At 41.1% G+C, this 24,630-nt stretch overlaps 2 protein-coding genes across 2 annotated transcripts in view; one reads left to right on the forward strand and one right to left on the reverse strand.

The window, feature by feature from the left end:
- The first annotated feature begins 587 nt into the window (after positions 1–587).
- LOC134927765 (thread biopolymer filament subunit gamma-like) lies at positions 588–19,776 on the forward strand. Its single transcript, XM_063922690.1, has 10 exons — positions 588–1,354; positions 4,782–4,842; positions 7,733–7,828; positions 10,208–10,384; positions 12,000–12,125; positions 13,942–14,162; positions 14,630–14,676; positions 15,352–15,390; positions 17,409–17,453; positions 19,617–19,776. Exons 1-10 carry the CDS (start codon positions 603–605, stop codon positions 19,619–19,621), a joined length of 1,569 nt encoding a protein of 522 aa, XP_063778760.1. The 5' UTR covers positions 588–602; the 3' UTR covers positions 19,622–19,776.
- TERT (telomerase reverse transcriptase) overlaps positions 15,396–24,630 on the reverse strand; it is a 331,772-nt gene continuing 322,537 nt past the window's right edge. Inside the window, exons 17-18 of the transcript XR_010177723.1 lie at positions 21,332–21,417; positions 15,396–15,847 (exon numbers count right to left, since the gene is read on the reverse strand). The gene's annotated coding sequence lies outside the window, so the exon portion shown is untranslated. The remainder of the gene's footprint in view (positions 15,848–21,331; positions 21,418–24,630) is intronic.

The following is a 24,630-nucleotide window of genomic DNA, read 5'->3' on the forward strand; positions in this document are numbered from 1 at the left end:
GAAACAAAGCCAAATACAATTAGTATATAAATCTTTAGTGGAAGAATAATGGAAAAGTGTGTTTTCCCATTTTATTTGGTCTGTCCTATACAATACTCATACAATAAAATAAATATATTTACATGACTATGATTACAAAAATAAATAAATCAATAAATAATATAAAAAAAGCCCGCCCAGATCTTAAAATCATATTTAAAATTCACAATGTATGTTTGGTGACTGTAAAGATCTCCAGTTTGAAAGAGTTAAACTATAGAACTTGAGTTTTTGAGGAATTTTCTCAATATGTTTCTACGATGACAAGAATCTCCCTGGAGCTATAGATTATATGATTTGTATTATCTGTAATTTGATGGATAGAAAGCTTCTATAATTATCATGTTTCAGGCACAGCTGCAAGCCAGACGCTGAAACAACCTGTCCTGCAGAAAACTGGGACGCTGTCTCCAGGCATAGCAGGTGTGTCAGGTGACAGGCAAAGCATATAAAAGCCAGCTGTAAATGATTTCAGCGTTTTCACTTCAGAGCCCTGCACACACAGGAGCTTGCACCTTGCTTAAATTACAAAATCTTGCATTGGGCTATCTCCTTGTGCCATTATGTCAATCGCAGGTTCAAACTCTGGTTGGGTAACTTCCTCCTCCCAGAGGTCTAGCTATTCCCTTAACCAAGGCGGAGGTTCTGGTGGTGGATATTCTGCCCGTTTGAGTGGAGGTGGAATTGGTTTGGGTAGTGGAGGTTATAGTCTGGGAGTTGGAGGAGGATTAGGATCAGCTAGCCTTAGCTTGGGTGGTGGAGGTTTCGGTGCAGGTATAGGTGGAGGTTCATTTGGATTAGGAGGGGGTTTGGGAGGAGGTTTAGGAGGAGGTTTGGGTGGAGGCTTGGGAGGAGGTTTGGGAGGGGGCTATGGAGGGGGCTATGGAGGGGGCTATGGAGGGGGCTATGGAGGAGGCTATGGAGGAGGCTTAGGTGGCAGTGCAGCATTTTCTTTGGGACGATCCTTGACTTCTGGGGGTTTGAGCTCAACTCTGAATGTAGGGGCACCACGTGTAGTACCCCAATTACTGTCTAGAGCCTCAGAAAAACAGACACTAGCAGGTCTGAATGACCGCTTTTTTTCCTATGTAGAGAAAGTTAAGCACCTGCAATTTGAAAATCAGACATTACAGACACAGCTGAACCTACTGACAGGTGGCACAGGATCTGGCCCCTCAGAGTCCTCTACTACAGTAAATTTTGAGCTTCAGCTTACAGATCTGAGGAACACGGTTGAAACTCTAACGCTGGAAAATGTTCGACATGAAATTGAACTTGACAACATCAGAGGTGCAGCAGAAGAGCTAAAGACTAAGTAAGCATGTTTATTAATAGCTGAATTACAGCAGTTTAAATGTTGACCCATATTTGGGAATGGATGTTATATGTTTCATAACTTGTATGTCTACTTGTGAACTGTTCCTAATCTGTAATAAGGCATAATTTTGTCTACTTGTGAAATGTTCCTAATTCATTATAAAGCATAATGTCTACTTGTGAACGGTTCCTAGTCTGTTATAAGGCATAACTCTGTCTACCTGTGAACTGTTTCTATCCTGTTATAATGCAAATGTTAGTTACATGAGATTTAACTATTTTCATTTAGAAAATTTGGATTTATCTAAACAAATAATTAGTGGATAAGGCATCAACTGTTCCATACTGCCATTGTTTAAAATGCTTATGCTTATAAACTAGTTTAACAAATGGGGATCTATGACTCATTCACTGATTGCCTATGATATTATGCTGTGACATAGGGGCATACATATGAAAGCTTGGAGAGAGATAAAGTGGAGAGAAAGTACTAACCAATCAGCTCCTAACTTTCATGTTTCAAACACAGCCTGTAATATGGCAGTTGGGAGTTGACTGGTTGGTACTTTATCTATCTACACTGGGGGCTTAATTCAGACCTGATTGTAGCAGATTTGGTTTCATTTGACAAATTTTTTTATTTGTCAAATTTGTCAGCAGATTGGCAAAACCATGTGCACTGCAGGGGGGGGGGGGGGGGGGGAGATATAACATGTGCAGAGTTAGTTAGATTTGGGTGGGGTTTGTTCAAACTGAAGTCTACATTGCAGTGTAAAAATAAAGCAGCCAGTATTTACCCTGCACAGAAACAATATAACCCACCCACATCTAACTTTCTCTGCACATGTTATATCTGCCCCCCCCTGCAGTGCTCATGGTTTTGCCCATCTGCTATCAAGGTTTCTGCTAAGATCAGGTCAGAATTAGGCCCTATATCTCTCTGCAAGCCTTGATAGTTATGCCCCATTGACAGTTAAGGTGAATTCTACTATGAGAGATGCACCACTGTGATGTCCAGTTGCACGCATCACTATTTACTATTGTAAATAATATTTGCTTTTTTTCCTGTGCTGCTCTATGGGATGATATAAAAAGAGCAAAGATATTGGCAGCAGAAAGCCTTTTTCTGACCATTCCAACTCCACGCACAATGATGTGAATTGAACTTCCCCCTATATTTGCAAATTGACTTTCAGATGCTGTAGTTCTGTGATTTAATAAAGAGCAATCTCAGTCAGCAATATCTATATACTAATATACATTGTTTACAAATTCAGCTTTTATGCATGTATGCAACTATGGACCTTTGCATGAATGAATCTCACTAAATAATTGTAGGAAACTGTAACTTACATTATTCAGTCATATCACTTTGATTTATTGTATAAGGTTCCACGGCACAAAGGATGCATCTGTTTTTTGTTTTTTTTACTGTACCTACTTTAAGGGGGTAATTCAGACCTGATCATAGCAGCAAATTTGTTAGCATGGAGCAAAACCATGGGGGTCATTCCGAGTTGTTCGCTCGTTGCCGATTTTTGCTATACTGCGATTAGTTGCTTACTGCGTATGCGCAAGGTTCGCAGAGCGCATGCGCTTAGTTATTTAACACAAAAGTTAGGTATTTTACTCACGGCATAACAAAGCTTTTTCATCGCTGTGCTGATCGTAGTGTGATTGACAGGAAGTGGGTGTTTCTGGGCGGAAACTGGCCGTTTTATGGGAGTGTGCGGAAAAACACAGGCGTTCGAGTTGCAAAACGCAGGAATGGCTGGAGAAACAGGGGAGTGGTTGTGCAAATGCTGGGTGTGTTTGTGACGTCAAACCAGGAACGAAAAGGACTGAGCTGGTCGCAATGGCTGAGTAAGTCTGGAGCTACTCAGAAACTGCTAAGAAATTTCTATTCGCAATTCTGCTAATCTTTCATTCGCAATTCTGCTAAACTAAGATACACTCCCAGAGGGCGGCGGCTTAGCGTGTGCAATGCTGCTAAAAGCAACTAGCAAGCGAACAACTCGGAATCACCCCCCATGTGCACTGCAGGGGGGGCACATATAACAAGTGCAGAGAGTGTTAAGGCCAGTACACATGGGGAGAGATGTGTGCTGAGCAATCTGTCACAGACCACTCAGCACACATTTCTCCCCCCCGCTCAGCACAGCGCGATGTGTGCTGAGTAAGGGGGGGTGACAGGGAACGGTGCGCTAGATTGTGCCATAGATAGGCCAATCTAGCACCGGTGATAGCGGCGCGCGGAGCCGCGCATAGCTATCGCTGTGGGGCATACACACGGAGAGATCCGTGCTTAAAATCTAAGCAATCTAGTCAGATTGCTTAGATTTTAAGCATGGATCTCTCCGTGTGTACCACCCTTTAGATTTGGGTGGGGTGTGTTCAAACTGAAATCTAAATTGCAGTGTAAAAATAAAGCAGCCAGTATTTACTCTGCACAGAAATAAAATAACCCACCCAAATCTAACTCTCTCTGCAGTGCACATGGGGGGTCATTCTGAGTTGATCGCTCGCTAGCAGATTTTAGCAGCCGTGAAAACGCTATGCCGCCTCCCACTGGGAGTGTATTTTAGCTTATCAGAATATTTTTGTGCAGTTTCAGAGTAGCTTCAGACCTACTCAGCGCTTGCGATCACTTCAGACTATTCACTTCCTGTTTTGACGTACAAACACGCCCTGCGTTCGGCCAGCCATGCCTGCGTTTTTCCTGGCACGCCTGCATTTTTCCGAACACTCCCTGAAAATGGCCAGTTGACACCCAGAAACACCCTCTTCTTGTCAATCACTCTGTGGCCAGCAGTGCGACTGAAAAGCTTCGATAGACCTTGTGTGAAACGACATCGTTTGTTATAATAGTACGATGCGCGTGCACCGCATACGCATGCGCAGAAGTGCCGATTTTTTGCCTGATCGCTACGCAGCGAACGAAAGCAGCTAGCGATCAACTCGGAATGACCCCCATGGTTTTGCCCCTGCTAACAAAATTGCTGCTACGATCAAGTCTGAATTACCCCCTAAGTCTTGCTCTAATTGACAAATGTCATTTTAGTAAGATTTTATTTTCTTATTGAATATAGCATTATCGGCGGGATGTAATTATATCAGAGATCGCTGGAGGTGCAGGATGTCGGCCAATCTCTGACTTTTTTTTTAAAGGGGCAATCACTTACAAGCCAAAACCATGCCTTGTAATTGATTGCCCCTTTAAAAAAAAGTCAGAAATCAGCCAGCATCCTGTACCTCCAGCGATCTCGGATGCCATTACATCCCGCACCAAGTCATAGTAAAGCTTTGGTGAATCAGTTTTAAAAGCCCAATATAATTATTAACTTTTACCTTATTGTAATAAGGCCAAAAAAGAAAGCTTTCTTTTTTTTTACCATGAATCAACTTTCATTTTTTATTTTTTTTAGATATGAATTAGAGTTAGGCGTGAAGTATCAACTGGAAACCGACATTGCAGCAATGAAACGGGTAATTTGTCCTACAAACCTTTGTGGGGACTGGGTCTTACAGTGTTACCATTACTCCTGACACCATCACACACATAGCCACACTACAGTGATATCATTATTCCTGACGCCAACACATACATAGCCACACTACATTGATACCATTACTCCTGACGCCAACACATACATAGCCACACTACATTGATACCATTACTCCTGACACCATCACATACATAGCCACACTACAGTGATACCATTACTCCTGACACCATCACATACATAGCCACACTACATTGATACCATTACTCCTGACACCATCACATACATAGCCACACTACAGTGATACCATTACTCCTGACACCATCACATACATAGCCACACTACAGTGATACCATTACTCCCGACACCATCACATACATAGCCACACTACAGTGATACCATTACTCCTGACACCATCACATACATAGCCACACTACAGTGATACCATTACTCCTGACACCATCACATACATAGCCACACTACAGTGATACCATTACTCCTGACACCATCACATACATAGCCACACTACAGTGATACCATTACTCCCGACACCATCACATACATAGCCACACTACAGTGATACCATTACTCCTGACACCATCACATACATAGCCACACTACAGTGATACCATTACTCCTGACACCATCACATATATAGCCACACTACAGTGATACCATTAATCCTGACACCATCACATACATAGCCACACTACAGTGATACCATTAATCCTGACACCATCACATACATAGCCACACTACAGTGATACCATTACTCCTGACACCATCACATACATAGCCACACTACTGTGATACCATTAATCCTGACACCATTACATACATAGCCACACTACATTGATACCATTACTCCTGACACCATCACATACATAGCCACACTACAGTGATACCATTAATCCTGACACCATCACATACATAGCCACACTACAGTGATACCATTACTCCTGACACCATCACATACATAGCCACACTACAGTGATACCATTATTCCTGACACCATCACATACATAGCCACACTACAGTGATACCATTACTCCTGACACCATCACATACATAGCCACACTACAGTGATATCATTATTCCCGACGCCAACACATACATAGCCACACTACATTGATACCATTACTCCTGACACCATCACATACATAGCCACACTACAGTGATACCATTACTCCTGACACCATCACATACATAGCCACACTACAGTGATACCATTACTCCTGACACCATCACATACATGGCCACACTACAGTGATACCATTAATCCTGACACCATTACATACATAGCCACACTACAGTGATACCATTACTCCTGACGCCAACACTTACATAGCCATACTACAGTGATACCATTACTCCCAACACCAACAAATACAAAGCCACACTACTGTGATACCATTACTCCCGACGCCAACACATACATGGCCACACTACTGTGATACCATTACTCCCGATGCCAACACATACATGGCCACACTACTGTGATACCATTACTCCCAACGCCAACACATACATAGCCACACATACATGGTCACACTACAGTGATAGCATTATTCCCAACGCCAACACATAATAGCCACACTACAGTGGTACCATTACTCCCGACGCCATCACATACATGGACACCCTACAGTATTAGCATTACTCCCGACGCCAACACATACATAGCTACACTTCAGTTGATGTTAAATCTACAATAGTAATAAGTATTATTAATAGCATATCTCAAAGGGAAATGTGTAATAAGACAACTTTCAGAGTCATATTTGGTTAAAAATATCTACAGTTTATTCTCACAGGTTGAATTGGGAAATTAATCTTAACCTCTGGAAAAAAAAATGCTTTAGAAATTAGCGACACAAGTAGCATTCACAAACATATGTAAGCGTACCGATGACATTTCATTCATAAATAGAATGTAGTGTTAGGGGAACATTTTAGCATATTACTCAGTATAATACAAGCATTTTGTGCTAGTTTCATGAACCATAGTGTAGCTCTCAGCATTAAGGCTCGTTCACACATGTGCTATGGAGAAACTGGCAAAATGCAGAAAAGTGAATGTACATTTTAGTGGTGTGTCCCTGTTGTATTCTCCTGCACTTTTACAATCTGTTCACTTTCTCACACTTGTTTTCTGTTCACTAGTACAACTCTTCTCTGATCAATATGACAATATTGATAAATATATGAGTAATAATTTTACTTATATATTAATAGTTATTTAAATAGAAACTATGTATTTATCAAAGCATTAGAGAGAGAGATAAAGTGGATAGATATAAAGCACTAACCATTCAGCTTCTAACACATTTTACAGGCTGTGTTTGTAAAATGACAGTTAGGAACTGTTTGGTTAGTGCTTTATTTCTCTCCAGTTTATTACTCTCCAAACCCTTGTAATATTAATATTCATTTACCTCAGCACAGGCTCCAGTGGATTTTATAATTTATATGCCTTGTCACAGGGACACACACAAACATTAATTTCATCACTAGTAATTAACCTAGCAATATATTTAAGTAAATATTACTGTAGGTCACTAATCACCTTTCTTTCTTTTTCTCTGTCTTAATCCATTAATAGTATTGATCATTATATTAGTTTTCGCTTCCTGAAAGGTACTCATTATGTACTACAGTATAAGTACATGGAAGTGAAAAGATACATTAATTAGGTGTATCACAATATCAGAGGGTAACATATGCTAACAAAACAGTGTAAAGTGGTAAAGCACAATTTACAGTATCATATAAAACAAACAAACAAGAATAGTATGGGACAATATAAACCAGAACCTAATATGCATTATATTACATGAAAATATTGATTAACATGTTTTGACTTTAAATGACAGGACATTGAGGTTGCTACTGAACTACGTACCACACTGGAACACAGGTTCTCCTCAGCACTTGATGACCTTGAATTCCTAAAGAAGACACACGAGGAGGTAGGTATTGTTGCCATATAAAAGATACAATAACTCTGAAAGGCAGATTTTAAATGGACCACATTGAGGAATATTTATTCCTGAAGCTTTTAGTTTCTCATATTCATAGCTGCAAATTCAATTTAATGCAACTGCCATAAAGTCCCTCCAGAACAGTCAGGTAAAGGCACACTGCTACCAGCACCTCTGTGGGGTCGCAGGGCAATCAGCTAAGATTTTGTGCTGAAATAGATGGCAATGGGGGTCATTCCGAGTTGTTTGCTCGTTATTTTTTTCTCGCAACGGAGCGATTAGTCGCTAATGCGCATGCGCAATGTCCGCAGTGCGACTGCGCCAAGTAAATTTGCTATGCAGTTTGGTATTTTACTCACGGCATTACAAGGTTTTTTCTTCGTTCTGGTGATCGTAATGTGATTGACAGGAAGTGGGTGTTTCTGGGCGGAAACTGGCCGTTTTATGGGTGTGTGTGAGAAAACGCTACCGTTTCTGGGAAAAACGCGGGAGTGGCTGGAGAAACGGAGGAGTGTCTGGGCGAACGCTGGGTGTGTTTGTGACGTCAAACCAGGAACGACAAGCACTGAACTGATCGCAGATGCCGAGTAAGTCTGGAGCTACTCAGAAACTGCTAAGAACTGTCTATTCGCAATTCTGCTAATCTTTCGTTCGCAATTTTAATAAGCTAAGATTCACTCCCAGTAGGCGGCGGCTTAGCGTGTGCAAAGCTGCTAAAAGCAGCTTGTGAGCGAACAACTCGGAATGACCCCCAATGTGCACAGCTGGACAATGTGATAAAGTCACTGAGTTGAAATCCCCCATAGAATGAAAATGTTAGCAATAGAATAGCACTTCATTAAGAATCTAAGAAGGGTATTTGTTAAGGCAGTAAAGTATCACTGGAATATGTATTACAGTGATGACAAGCATTAAGTAAAATAAATAATGTTTGTTTCCTATGTGATTGTATAGTCACACTCTTTCACAAGTTTGAAAAGGGTTTAAGTGACTTTGTTTTCTTTTTAACCATCACCTTATGAAACTGACTGCAGTTATAAGTATTTTCTGTCAACTTCTGCAAGTGAGGATCATGGGGGTCATTCAGACCTAGTCGCACGCAGGCGTATTTTTGCACTGCTGCGACCAGGTAATCGCCGCCTACAGGGGAGGGGGTAATCGCTGTGCTGGGGTGCGATCAGCTGTGCAGTGAGCTGCACAAACAAAAGTTTCTGCAGTCTCTGTACAGCCCAGGACTTACTCAGCCGCTGCGATGATCCGGGCCGATGCTGACATCAGGAATCCTCCTCCAGAATGGCCGGGCACGCCTCCATTTTTCTGGACACTCCCTGAAAATGGGGAGTTGCCGCCCACGAACGCCTTCTTCCTGTCAATCTTCTTGCGATTGCCGGTGCGATCGTTTTCTTCGTAAGTTCTGTCGATTCCCGTCGCCGGCGGCCGACGCATCTGCGCATTGCGGTGCATGCAAATGCGCTGTTCAGACCCGATCGCACGGCTGCGAAAAAAGGCAGGGTGCGAATGGGTCTGAATGACCCCCCCATGTCTTTAATGCAATCAGCTAGTATACACTTAAATCATTGCCTGCCAACGCAATGCCCAGAACAGAGCATTCATGATTTATATGAAAGTCCCATCTGGGAAAGGCTTGCTGAAGATATTGTAGACCATTCTCTGTATAGAGAGGAAATGCATGTTCTCATGTGAATATACTGAGAGAATGATAAATAATATGAATTACAATATCTCAAAGACCAAGAATGTGGCATTTACTATGGCTCAAATGTAATAGCCAGCAATTTGCACCAGCATAGCTGCTAGGTTTAAAGCAGTTATTAGTTTTAAGGCAAAAGCAACCTGGTTTTGTATGAAAACGATTTGCCTCATGTTGTTACAATATTACATTTGGGCCCATATATGTCAAGGGCTGTGTATTATTGAACTAACATGCTGATTATCTCGCTGAATCACACTGGGACTAGCAAATCACAACCTTATACATATGGGCCATTATATAAAATAAATGTGGTGTTTGTACAGTACAGTACACCTCTGCACCAGGTGCCAGTGGTAACATACAACACAACAGACACCTGCACTTAAGGATTAGTTCATTCATGTACAGAAGCAGGACCCCAGTTTTTTTACCTCTAATATCAGACCAGTAACTACTGGGACTCTATTCTTCACATATGGTAGGTGATTCGGCTGTAATGGAGCGGGGAGGATACTATTTTCCTTTGTAACATAGCTACAATGGAACATTAGCTTAGCACTAGGCAAAGATTGCCTCCATGATTTATATCTTGCTTCCTAATTATTCCTTATTGGTCTTTACATAACAACATGCACCCTGTGTTTTTACTTCAGGAACTAACTTCACTACAGAGTAAATTGGGAACTTCAGGAGATACTTCTGTTTCATTGATTGAAGTGGATGCAGTTAAATCTTTTGATATCACAACCGCATTGAATAAACTCAGAGGTGAATATGAAAAATCCGTCCAGCAACACAAAGAAGACGCAGAAACATACTTCAGAGCTAAGGTAAGATATAGCACAAAGGGGCATGTAACATGGATTTTGTGATTGAATTGAATATCTGCTTACCTGTATATTGTACCATGATTGCTTACTTCTTATCTCAGTAACAATATTTCATCTATTTTATGGCCATTTCCTTATGAAGGTATGTGGCCCCTAGCACTTAAAAGGGATTTTAAAAAGAAAAAAGCTACCATGGGTTTAGTCTTAAATTACAGTTATTAGGATACCATTATAGATTCGTATGGGGAATGGAGGATGCACAACAGCATCAGACTCATAGTAAATGCATGAATTTGTTTTTAAGAGAACTACTCATGGCAATAAATAGTATCTGATGTTGTGCAGTTCCCTATAGCAGTACATTTGAAGGAAAACATAAAAGTATAGGAAGTATATAATACAAATGTATCTATTTATATCAAATTTTTTATTATTATTGTAGACATTCTGGGGGTAATTCTGAGTTGATCGCAGCAGGAACTTTGTTAGCAGTTGGGCAAAACCATTTGCACTGCAGGGGAGGCAGATATAACATGTGCAGAGAGAGTTAGATTTGGGTGTGGGGTGTTCAATCTGCAATCTAAATTGCAGTGTAAAAATAAAGCGCCAGTATTTACCCTGCACAGGAACAAAATAACCCACCCAAATCTAACTCTCTCTGCACATGTTATATCTGCCCCCCCCCCCCCCCCCTGCAGTGCACATGGTTTTGCCCAACTGCTAACAAAGTTCCTGCTGCGATCAACTCAGAATTACCCCCATTATTCAAAAGGAAGAGTTCTGCATAGAAGCTTAAGCAAAATCTTTTTACTTTTGCTTCATATATATGAATTAACAATGATGACTTTTGAATATAAAAAGAGTATTGTATATCTCATCTTCTTTGTTACTTTTGTTGTTTGAATAGATAGAAGGGGTGATGTACTAAGCCGTGGAGAGTGATAACGTGAAGATAGATAAAGTACTAGCCAATCAGCTCCTGTCATGTAACGGGCTGTGTTTGTAAAATGGTAGTTAGGAGCTGATTGGTTGGAAGTTTTTTCTCTTTCCACTTTATCATTTTCTAAGGCTTAGAACATCTGCCCCGTACAGACTAAATGTATAATCTTAGCAAAATAAAATGATCTAATTACAGCCTCCTGATGTTTTAGTTAAAATGCTGGTGAAACTAAACATTATATTGTCGTACGCATTTGTGAGGTCTTTGGATATCACTTAAATGCATGGAATGGTGCAGGCTGTGTTTGGAAAGGAACGTTGTTCCAAGCGCAATCATCATTGCGGGTCATTGGTCACTGGAAACAATGATCTCCTAGTATTCTTCTAGAATTACCCTAGAATAACATAAAAAATAAAGCTAGTGTGTATGAGGCTCAATTAACATATATCCTGACCTGTAGTGTCCTATGAAGATATAACAGCACTGATCTGTAACAAGTTGCTATGGTTATGGGAATTTATCTTACAGAATTCTGTCTATACAAATTATATTGGTGGATGGTTTTCATTAAAATGTTTATTAATGATTGCTTCTCTAATATTCTTCAGACCTGAGACCTTCGTAAACCAAACGAAAATATTATTTTGTTAAACTAATGTACTTATATATCCATAGATTGAAGAAATAAACAGTGAAACAGTGAAAACCTCAGAAGTTGTTTCCTCAGTGAAAGCAGAAATTACCAGCACGAAGAAAGAGCTACAGTCATATAACAATGAATTGCAGTCTCTTCTGTCGGTGGTATGTCCGCTTTATTTGTCTGCATTTTGGAATTTTGTTTAGATGATGGAACTATTTCTTATTCTTTCCATTAGCCTATTCATCAGTAAAGGGTGTTACACACGCATACAAACGCTAGTTTCTGCATGTTTTATGTAAAGGACCCATTCATTACTAAGGGTCCTGATAGGGCTGCCTAAATATTTAGCAAACTCCAAAAACTGACAGATTTTGGAGTTTGCCTGCAAGAACAAATGCCATCTTCAGATGGTGTTTGTTCCTGGAGCCCAGCTCCTTCCTATGGGAAGGAGGTTCGGGGTAGCCTCCTCACTATGTGCCCAGCAGCTGTTGTGTATGCATGACCTCAGGTCACACATGCACAGAAGATGGCAACGAGGGTGGTAAAATATCACTGCTACCTCTGTAGCGGTGTTACTGATCACAGGGGCAGCTGCTTTTTGGACCAGCTGTTCCTGCACCAGAACAATGCTGAATTGCTCCGATGATAAGTATCCCCGCAGCAGGTTGGATATTTAATTCTAGGGGTCCATCTGGTCCCCAATGATGAATAGGCCCAATATCTTATATAAATGTGATATTGCTTATGAAGTTTAATTTTAAATTAAAACGGATATACAGTAGATCTGAACTTACATCTACTGCGTGTTTAGTCTGTACAGTGTTCTCCGTATTGGCCTATATACAGTACATAGCAATATGAGGTTAGCCATCCTCTGAATAGTAACTTATATTAGTGACAGATGGAACAGGCCTTGTGCTGGCGAGTATGCTCACGGCTCTCTGAGAAGCATTCTGATGTATGATCACATTAATAACAGCTTTAATTACAATATATCAGAAAGCTTTAAAAAAAAAAGGTAAATTTCAAGATGGCAACTCCATGTTGTATCTAAAGCTGGTTACACACTTTTACGGTGACTCTGCTGATCAGGTTAGCACTCCCCATCAGCAGAGCAGTGTGTCCTCAGACTGACCTGCTGTCAGCCTCCTCACAGCCCAGTACACTCTGTGCTAGAAATAGCTCTGTGTGTATGGGCTTCTATTATTAACCAGCACATAAGATCCCAACCGGTGCAGGAGTGTTATAATCCATTTATCGGCAATGGGCCTGCATACTCATTTGTACAATTGTCTGGACATGAATTATAAAGTGGTGTACCCAACTATAAGGAAGCCATTGGTGAAATCCTTTATTTTATTTAGTAACTTGAATGCACAATATTACAGCCTCCTTATGAAAGGCTACCTGCATGCAACAAAGTCATTATCAAAAAATGTGACACTATTTTAATGCAGAGCAAAATGGATTTCCTGGCATAAAAGCAATCTAAAAAAAAAAATACTAATACCTAATTTTCTCCAAAATGGCTTTATGCAGATAAAAGTATAGCAGTACTTTCTAGTCACAAAGTACATTTTCTAAGAAATCATTCTGAGGCCACTTTTATAGGGCTGGGGCCACAACTAATTATCGCACACACCTGTGCAGAAGTGACAAGGTAAGTAATAATATGTTCGTAATCTTCATATTGCACGTGTAAACATAAAGGTATTGTTAAAGTTGATATACAGACATTGGTGACAGAACTTTCCCCATTGCAGTGACTCTAGTCAAAGCACAGTACATTTTAAGTTTAAGGAAAGTATAAAAGTCACTATGTATAACTGCTGTAATTAATTTTAGATTTTAGTATAATTTGTTTGATGTATCCACTTTCTCATGTGACTTGGTTTTAAATATCACCACCCAATACACCATCTTTTTTTTTTTTTTTTTCTATTGAAGCAATGTAACTTTAATATTTTTTTCGATCAGAATTATACACTTGAAAGCAATCTGGCAGAGGTCGTAGCAAGATCCAGTGTGGGTGTGGCTGAATTTCAAGCGCAGATAACCAGCTATGAATCTGCCATTGAATCAGCAAAGGTGGAACTTCACAAAATCATTGTGAACTATCAGGAATTGTTGGATATCAAACAGGCATTAGATGTAGAAATATCTACGTACAAGAAGCTGTTGGAGGGTGAAGATCTGAAGTAAGTACATAAACAAACCACTATTCTTTATATATTGGATACCATCATTTAATAAATCCGACGCCAGAATCCCGACAGTCGGTGACATACCGATGCCCGGAATCCCGTCAAACGCTGGGTATTCCCACTCGGTTGGTGGGTCTATGCCACCAACTGAGTGGAATCAACCAAGTGGGAATAGAACCTGTGGCCCAATGTGCAGTGAGCCCGTGAGAAAACCCGCTGCCTAGCTACCGGGATTCTGGCAGACAGGATGCCGCTGTCGGCATAGTGACAGCCGGCATCCTGTCTGCCGGGATATCATATATGTATTCCGGCTGCAAAACAAATGACCTTTCCTGCATGCAATGACTGGCGTGTGCCGTGTAGTAAAGGACAGCTTGCTTGTATGAGATAGTAGGCTTTAGCCATTATCTACTTTTGTTATGTTCCCAACTTTAAAATATTTTAATTCTTACACTTTACAGACTTCCTGACGCAGAAGCATTATCAGGAGGAACATTCACATACTCCTGTAAGTATTGTGTGTGTGTGTGTGTGTATACTGTATATATATATACTGTATTTATTTATGTTTTTATTTCTTTTTTCATTTGTAATATAAAGAAAATGTTATTGCTATGGTTCTGCTAATTTACATCAATCAGGCATTATAAGGCTGATGCTGCTGGCTCCCCTATGCAGCAATCTGTCACAGAGAAAGCCGTCCGCTATGACACAGCTTTGTGACAGACTGACATGTATACCAAAATATCGTTTAACAAAATGGTAATTTAAATACTAAATGTTTACCTATTTTCATCATAAAAGTGTATTATAACGAATAACGTAGACCAGAGGTTCTCAAACGCAGTCCTCAAGGCACACCAACGGTCCGGGGTTTAAGTATATCCATGCTTGGTTACAGGTGACTTAATTAGTACCTCAGTAAATTTGATTTAACCATATTGGATATACTTAAAACCTTGGTCGTTGGGGTGCACGGAGGGCCGCGTTTGAGAACCTCTGATATAGAACCTGCTATGAAATAATAAGGAATATATGAAGTCCACTCATGGTCAGAATTCTCCACGTTGACTTCTAATATGCTTACATATTACACTGTAAGGGTTGCATTATCCCATCACTCAAGTAATACTTACATACTTTGTCAGTAAATTAATATACTTTTCTCATCTGATGTTTTCAGCTGACGGTGGTTTTCAGAAGAAGGACACATCAAGTTCATGTAAGCTAAGTAATCATGAAAACGAACTGTAGTAATACAATATTAGCAATAAAATGTGCCAGAAAGTACAGAGATGGCTTTATTCATGACCAGATTCCGTTGCAAGTGACTGCACATGTGCCAGGCTGCAGTTCACATTTCCTGCAATGCTACAGTGATCCCAGGCACAATGTCCTGGATGCTTCAGCATGATTGATGTGCTACAGGCATTTGGGGGCAGAGACAGAGAGCTTTCCTCAAAACGGAAGGAGTGCGGGCATACCAAAGTCAGTGTCTGCGTCTTTGGACACAGGTCCACTAGCTTCGGCAGGCATGTTTTGAAGGACACAGACAGCGGATCACAAAAGACACCAGTTGGTGTGGTGCCCCGGCGTAATTTGCATATGCACTCAAATCCTGTTGCGGCCAAAGCCATAGATCCTGTTGTGGACCTCCTGCATGCAACCGTGAATGAGGCCTACAATAGAGCACCATAATAATAAAGTTAATAGATGTCAAGATAAACTGAAAGATAATGTAAAGAAATAGAAATGCTTCTTAACGTGACACTACATTGGACCAGAAAATCAAAACATAATTCAACGCAATTTTACAATTGATAATTAAATTACTAAAACAGAGAAGTACTAAGCCTTGGAGAGAGATAAAGTGGACGGAGATAAACTTCCAGGCAGGTCCACCATCAGGGCAGAACTGGCGGGACTGAAGTCCCGGGCCCGGACAGATGGGGGCCCGCCCCTGGCTCCTACCGCTGACATCTGCAATTTCCAGGTATCAGTTGGGAACTAGTTGACAGGCTGTGTGATGTAGTGCGGGACAGGCAGCTAAAGGGGAGGAGCAACACGGCACCTCAGGCTCTGGAGGAGGCACTGGCAGGCAGAAAGAGTGCTGAGAGTGCTGTATGGCTCTGGATACAGGGGCCGGAGCTGGAGGAGGTAGGCAGGAAGAGTGCTGGGGTGAGGAGTCGGCTGGTTGTGGGTGCTGTGTGGCTCTGACTACAGTGATCGGCATTGGAGGTGGCAGGCAGGAAAAGAGTTCCAGTGAGGTTCCTGTGGGTACTGTGCAGCTTTGGCTATGGGGACCGGTGCTAGAGAGGTAAGAAGGAAAGGTGCTGGGGTGAGGGTCTGGCTGCAGGTGTTGTGCGGCTGGAATTGTTTGCAAAGAAATCTTGTGTGTGTGTGTATGTCAAGTGAGGCTATGGGGGCAGTGTGTGCATGTGTGTGGCTATGGCGTCAGTCTGTGTGTGTGAGGCTATGGCAACTGTGTGTGTTTTTGGCTATGGCGGCAGTGTGTATGTGTGGGTGTCTGCCTATGTTGTCAGTCCCAGGCCCATTTTCTGATGGCAGCCCTGGTATTAGCCAATGAGCTCCTAACTGCCATGTTACAGGCTGTTTAAAAAAATGACAGGAGCTGACTGGTTGGTGCTTTATCTCTCTACACTTTATCACGCTCCAAGGCTTTGTACATCTGCCTCTAAGTTGAACACATGTCCAGTTTGTGAATGTATATTGCATTATTTATAGAACAGGCAATTCCGAATGTCTGTTGGATCTTCACTTGCAGCTGAATGGTGTAACTGACTGACAGGTGGGCGTTCACACATACTGTAAGTTAAGTTGAGGGAGGGCAGTAGACAGAATTGTGAGCTACAGCATGCAGAGTTGTGCATACTCAGAGATTCTTCTGATGGCATATGAATTTCTTGCACCAAGTACAGGGAATTAGGACTGATTTTGAGCAGCATGCAGGACAACTACAATTACACTTGCACTGCCAGCATGGAACTAAATAGAGAGATTCACCCACATGCCAAGGTAGGTGCAGGCACCTATGTGATCTGACTACCCTCATCCATCTGGTACAAATGCAGATGTAAGGAACATGTTGCTAATAAAGAAGCATGGAATTTCCCAGTGAATTCTATTATTATTATATCTTACAGTAGAGAAGTACATTATCCTATCATTCCAGTATGTCTTTAATATTCTGTGATTAAATCTTCATATTTTCTCATTTAGCATTTTCAGCCGAATTTAGCTTTTCAAGGAAAGACTTAAGTTCAGGTAAGCTATTTAAGAACAAATTTAATTATTAGCAATTAAATGTGCCATGGGCTACAGGAGCATAAACCTACACTAGAGCATAACCTTATCTTGGGTCAATAGACAGACAGATTAAAAGAATGTAAAGAATATGAAGTGCCTTTTAAGATGCCAATACATACAATTTTTTTTTACTTGGAATCCAGTTTTATTTCACAATTTACTGCTATAACACATTAAATACAATGATGCGGTATAATATAAATAATCATTCAGAAATATAAGTAAGTTGTTCGCAAATTCTCATATCATATCTATATTAATTTGTATCCATTATCAACATTATACCAAGTTTATCCATATTTCCTTTTGAACAGGGAATAGTTTTATTTTTACACTAGCTGTTCTACCCGTTCTTCGCACAGGAGTTTCTGATCCTAATGGTTGTAAATATAACTGAGTGTTAACAATTTGGTAAATCTATAGAGCTGTAAATTTGAGACGTCTTAATGTAAATAAATATTAATCCATGGTCCTTGCTGAAGAGAACCCATAGCAGATATGGTTAAAAAAGTGAAAGGACCATTTTTGTAGTTTATTAAATTCTACACACTGGACATGCCATCCAAATTTTGATCTGACTGTCCGTTTGGGCATAATTGTTCATGCAGTGCAAGACACACATCAGTAATGATGTCATTATGTCAACCCCCTTTTTCATTCCCTTAGAGGATGTTAATTAAAAATCTAATTACACAGTTTTCCTATTTCCCACTGGAAGAATACCTATGTTAAATTTCCGCATCCTAACATATCGGGAAGTAAGAGAATTAGTGATGAGTCAGTGAGGGCTTTCGCATATATATATATATATATATATATATATATATATACTTTTAATAGAACGACGTGCACCTGATGAAAAGACCAATGGGCCTTGAAACATCGTTCTATTAAAAGCAACTGCTTTTCTTGAAAAAGTCCGGAGGAGTGCCGCCTGTTCCTTTCTGCATGGGGGGACAGTTGCATTTGTATATTATTGATTTGGAAGGCACCCCGGCAGCTTCACCAGATATCCCAGAGTGCCCTTTCCAGTAACTGTATATGTATGTGTGTGTATATATATATATATATATATATATATATATATATATATAAGTATTCAATTAGAGTCGGAAGCTTCGACAGAATGGAAAGACGGCACTTTCTGCCGATATTTAGAATTTTTCAACACTACAATATTCAATTGAAGTATGCAGGTACACTTACCTGCTGGGACAGCTCTTCTGATAAGAGCTGTCTGGGTGATGAGAGCACTTCCGGGTTTATGCACATTCACAATCATAAGGGGATGGAGAGAGAGCTACATATGGAGTTGCCTACCGTGCAGAAGCTGTGGAGAGTTGTACTATCCGGAGCTTGCTGCATACTGGTACATCGCAGCCACACAGGATTCTATGAAGACTGCAGTGTCGCAGGTCCACAGCGGATATCCCCGATATCTGCTGCAGACCTTTTTTTTCTTGAAACATTTTATTTTTTATTGAAATTACACACAAAAAAGCTATGTTTTCAACACAGTACTGCTAAAGGTCAGTGTCAGGCACACTCCAGCCGTCTTCCTGCTCACCTGGACCTGTGGTCTACACATAAGGACAGGGACAGCACCAAGAAGAGGCCGATCTTATCTTTACTGCGCTGGACTTTCCTGACCAGCAGTGTTATGTAGCTACTTGGGTGGCTAAAGAGTAGGAGCAATGTTGGAATGACTGCTTACAAAATGCAGTTGCAGGGGGAGGAGATGGAGGATGGAGAGGAGCAGGAAGGGTGAGGGGCAGATTAGGAACAACCAGCCACCAGACATCAAACCAATACTCACTAGGATTGCAGGGCAGGAAGCAGGGAAGATTACATTTCAAAGATAAACCCAGTTTTCTAGGTGTCCCAGTATCTCCCCTGCTCCAGTGCTCAGGGCAAGTGCCCCACTCTTGTTATGCTACTGCTTATTAGAATTTTGGTGCTATGTATTTGTTTAACCAGATATTACAATATTTAGAACTTACAACTTTATTTTGTCATATCTTAGTTGTATTTTATTGTGCAATGCAGTTTATATATTGTATCTATGCACAAATTCTCCATTAACCATCTCATTTAAATATTTATTTTCCCTAATTATTTTAGACTAAATTTGAAAGATTGATGTCACCATCTGAGGAAAAACCCGATACCGTCTGCCTGATGCCGCTGCGCTATATTTCATGTCTTTACTGCTTGAGAAATGTCATGTGTGCTTAATTGTAATTGCCTTGTCAAATACTATTATTAACTGGCATTCTCAGCATCTGCTATATTAAATGTTTTTATCACTTCATTTAGACTTTAGCATGATTCCTAGGCTCACTATACAAATTACTTACAAAAAAACGCATAAAGAAATGCTGGCGAAGGAAAAATGACAGGAGCATAATAGTGTACAAAAATATAATTCTACATTTAATTCATACTACATATTCCTACATTTATTTGTTTTTAGTTTTTTCCTGGTATGCAGGGGAAGACGGACAACTTTCGGTCTGGGGGCAAACACAATTCAGTGGTCCAAACTCTTCTAGCACCGTGAAATGGATGTGTGCTTTTCCATAGTCAATGATATCAAAGACCAGTAATCAGACACAACGCAGCTTCATCTGACCGGTATTCCCCTCTATACAATACATATAGCAGGTCTAGTGATCTTGGTACAAAACAAAAAGCATCTTTGTTGCCAAATAAATTCTAGTAACAAATAAACAACACCCATACCATTATAGTGGGCGATAAACAATTTACAAAGCGATCTGGTGGCCACCTGCATGCTAGCGACTGCTTTTCAGTGCAGACTATGTTCTCAAAGCCACTATGCAAGCCAGGACCCCAAACTGCTTTTTACACTCTAGGGCTACCCAAATCTCTGGTCGTGGCACATTGTAGAACCAAATAAGTTGCTTCTCTTGCAGTTCAGAGCTGTCTCTAGTTCCTGGAGGGGAAGCCACCATGACCACAGATATCTGTCAGTACTTACTGGCTAGTTCTGGCCTCTTACAAGTCAGTGTAGTAGAAACTTCCTGGTGCTGTCAGTTTTAAAATCAGTGCTGGAACACTTCTGATTGATAAGCTTTGAAGTAATCCACCCCTACCCCCCCCCCCCCCCCCTGCATCTTTCATTCTGGATTCCATGCTTCTGTTGATTTACTTCACATTGGTATGCAGAATGGGGCTAATTCAGATATGGAGGCAGTGGCTAGCAGAAGCGATAGGTCTGTATATTAATGCAGCAGGTGGAAGCATCTATTACAAGTAGACAGCTCCTGCTGCAGTTGTGATCCGACTTGCTTCCTAGGATGCAGGCATTGGATCACTGACTCACCCATGGGGATGCCTGTCGCAGAGGCCAGGAAAAGTTCCCTCCCCCTAAACGGCGGCAAAACACCTCCAGTTTCACAAATGGAGGCCATCGCTGCCCCCTCCCTGCCCCCAAAATGGCATCGGACTGTCAATCACCGACTCACCATTGAGCGGCTTGTGGCACCCATGGGGATGCGTAAGCTGCCAATCGCAGAGGCCAGGAAATCTTTGTCCAACAACGGGGATCCCTGGTCTCTTCCCTACCCCTAAACGGCAGTGAAACACCTCCGATTTCACAAATGGAGGCTTTCGCCACCCCCCCACCCCCAAAATGGCATCAGACTATCAATCACTGACAGTCTGATGCCTGTCTGCTTTCAACATCGCAGGACATGTTCGTGGACACACACAATGGGTCCTGCGCATGTGCAAAGTACCGATGTCCCATGTGCAAACATCGTTACAAACAGAACATTGTTACTTTGCACAGCAGGAAGCAAATCCAACAGTACCTGAATAAGGGCCAATGCTTGATATTTGAAATCATTTTGTAACCAGTCTCCTTCGGTTTGTGATCTCTTTCCTACAGACTAACATCCTATGATATAGCAGAAAAGATAGAAGAATTTAAACTGTGTTAAGCAAACTTTTGTTTTAAACAAAGCACTATAGCAAATGGTAAGAAATATATAAAAGCAAGGGTTGTAAGAGAAAATAATGTAACTTAACAAGACACAGGCGGTATCATGTACAGATAATTCATGTTATGGTTACCAAGTATTAGATCTAGCAGAGGTAGTTCATCCAAGACTGCTAGATATGATCATCATCCAAGACTGCTACATAGGATCAAATATATTCGATCAATCTATCATAATAGATATCATACAATCTGTACGCATGATTTGTCCTTGGTATGTGCGGCAACACGGTTCTATGCAGTACAGAATAATGTACAGTATATAAAGCTAACATAAAACAGGGAGATACAAATTAGACATATTAAATGAAGCTGTGTAATTAAAAGTTAGGGAAGGCCCAGCTCCCGAGAGAGCCTACAGTCTACAGGAAAAAGCCCAAAGCGGAGTGGATATTTGCTCAGTGGCACAGCAGATGTGGAGTTATATGAGAAAAAGAAGAGTCTTGTCATGGCATTTATGAAAAATTGAAGCAGGGACAGAACGGTCTGGTTAATGATACCAGATAGGAGGAGGTATCAGTATTAGAGATGGGAGATGGTGAGGAAGTTTTAGTTGCATCTTAGGTACGAGCAGGGGAGTATTTTATCTATATTTCAAGTGTGAAGTCAGCAAGACAGTGTGAGAGAATTCCAACAGTACAGTAGAGTCAAGGGTGACACCAAGGCAGTGGGTTTTGGAGAGTACATTTTGCTGCGGTAAACAGTGAGGGGATTTTCAGGACTCTGTTAAGGGGGAAGATGATAATCTCTATTCCCTGCTGTCTGGCCTTTGAGAGCAAGATGTCCTCCATATAGCAGTCACAAGCCATATGGTAGCTATGTATAATTATAGAATGAGTCCTTGTCTTCCATGTCTACCAAACACATGTGGACAGAGATAAGGCAGACATATACAACAAGTATCACCCACTGTGCATGTCATATGGTCCCTGCATCAAGGCTACACCTAAAGTAATCAAGTTCTGCAGTCTGTACAGGAATATACAGGCTGTGCTTGCCTTAAAATAAATGTCTGTATAGCCCGCCTTGCAGCTGTCTTTGGACAGCACTGCACAACAATGATGACATTTATGTGAAGTGACTTTGCAAGTGTAGTGTTAAGAGCAGGGGCGCCAAGAGGGGCGTGGAGAGGGTACTGATTTCCCGGGCCTGGTCTCACCTGGGGCCTAGGCCAGCCATGGAAATGGAGTGCCCCCTTCTAGGCGCATGCCACTGCAAAGCATAGTAAAGTGGTTGCAGAATTGTGACTCTGAATCAGCCCCATACATTCTGAGTCACACACAAAGTGGCCACGAGGGCAGGCAGCCATATTGACTACCTTATGCTAATAAGAGTATCTGTATATATACAAAAACCAATTGCGCTCAGTACATGGCCTTCAGGATGTAATTGTATTCAGATTCTTGATCTCATATAGGGTTCAGAGAATTTCCTCTACGGTATAAGTTGTTTTTGTAAACCTGTGGATATACCCTCACACCAAAAGATCACCCGAGAAAAGGCCAAAATTAGATAAGAAACCACATGAGCTTTTTATTAAAAGACACATATACAGTTAAAATAACATTGCAATACAGTCCAGGAAGTCCGTCAGTTACAACAGATGGAAGAATCACCTTAAGTGTTATCTTTATTTTAAGATTAGTTTGTCCAACTTCTCCATAGCCACATGGACATTTCAAAAGATATATTGTAGTAACACTATTATTAGTACAAAAATAAAATCCCAACAAAACATGCAACTGGAATATTACATGCTTATGTACATGATGTATAATGCATGCTGTTTTATGCTATAACTGCATCAGGTGCAAGACAAGCAGTCAAATTTCCCTTTCACTATAACACTGATATCACACACCTGATACACATTAATCACCGTACACCAGAGTTTTCCAAATGTTACCATTACAGTCCAGGTTTTAAGGCTATCCATGCTTGAGGGGTGTAGTACGGTATGCCGGCGGCCGGGCTCCCGGCGACCAGCATACAGGTGCCGGGATCCTAACCACCGGCATACCGACAACATGGCGAGCACAAATGAGCCCCTTGCGGGCTCGCTGCGCTCGCCACGCTGTGGGCACGGTGGCGCGCTACGCGCACCACAATATCTGTCGGTATGCCGGGTGTCGGGATTCCGGCGCCGGTATACTGTGCGCTGGGATCCCGACATTCGGCAACCTGAAGACCACCCATGCTTGAGTACAGATGGCTTAAACAGTACTTAAGTCAATTTGATTTAACCATCTGGACTCAAGGATGGATAGCCTTAAAACCTGAACTGCAACGGCAGAGTTTGGGAAACTGCTGTACACAGTTGCACTGACATCACACAGCTTATACACACTATTATACACCTAACAAGCACTGATCACTATACACAGGTCAAATCAATATCATACACCTGCTACACACAGATCATATAGGTCACAGTCACACCACATGATACACTATAAACATGTTGTACAGTTATAACTCGCATGATGGACACTGATCAGTATACACAGATCACACCGACATTACACACATATCACTGTATACCGTTCATACTAAGATCCTCAATGGATCATCAAAGAAACAAGGAGAAACCCTTGTGTAAATAGTGATGCCCCACACTGATTTGTTGAGTAATACTTACAAACAACTATGGATAAATTGCCTTGAAAAATTCTATATTCTCTTGTTTCTATCAAGTTGTTGATCCTAAAAACAACTTGACATCTATGAACATTTGAGTTTCCCAATCTGATATGCAAAGCAGTCTCCCTTTGCCCAGATAGGATGTCTGTAGCCACCAGGCCTTTTGACCTCCTAACCCCCAGAGGAAAGACCATAATCTGCGCTTTTATTGTCTGATGAAAACCATTCCACTTGGAAAAGATCAGACAATGCAGATGCATCGAGTGGAACTGAGTATGCTCCGTCATGTCGAATATCTACACCATTAAACCCATCACACGCATTGCCGCGTAAATGGATACCGTTTGACTGTGTAACAACTCCTGAATCCTTAAATGAATTTTGGATATTTTGTTCAGAGATAAAATTACTCTCTGAATACCCAATTCCAACACAGCCCCCAAGTGAGTCATCCATTGTGACGGAACCAGA

The sequence above is a fragment of the Pseudophryne corroboree genome, chromosome 5 (assembly GCF_028390025.1).
Source record: "Pseudophryne corroboree isolate aPseCor3 chromosome 5, aPseCor3.hap2, whole genome shotgun sequence".
NCBI lineage: Eukaryota > Metazoa > Chordata > Amphibia > Anura > Myobatrachidae > Pseudophryne > Pseudophryne corroboree.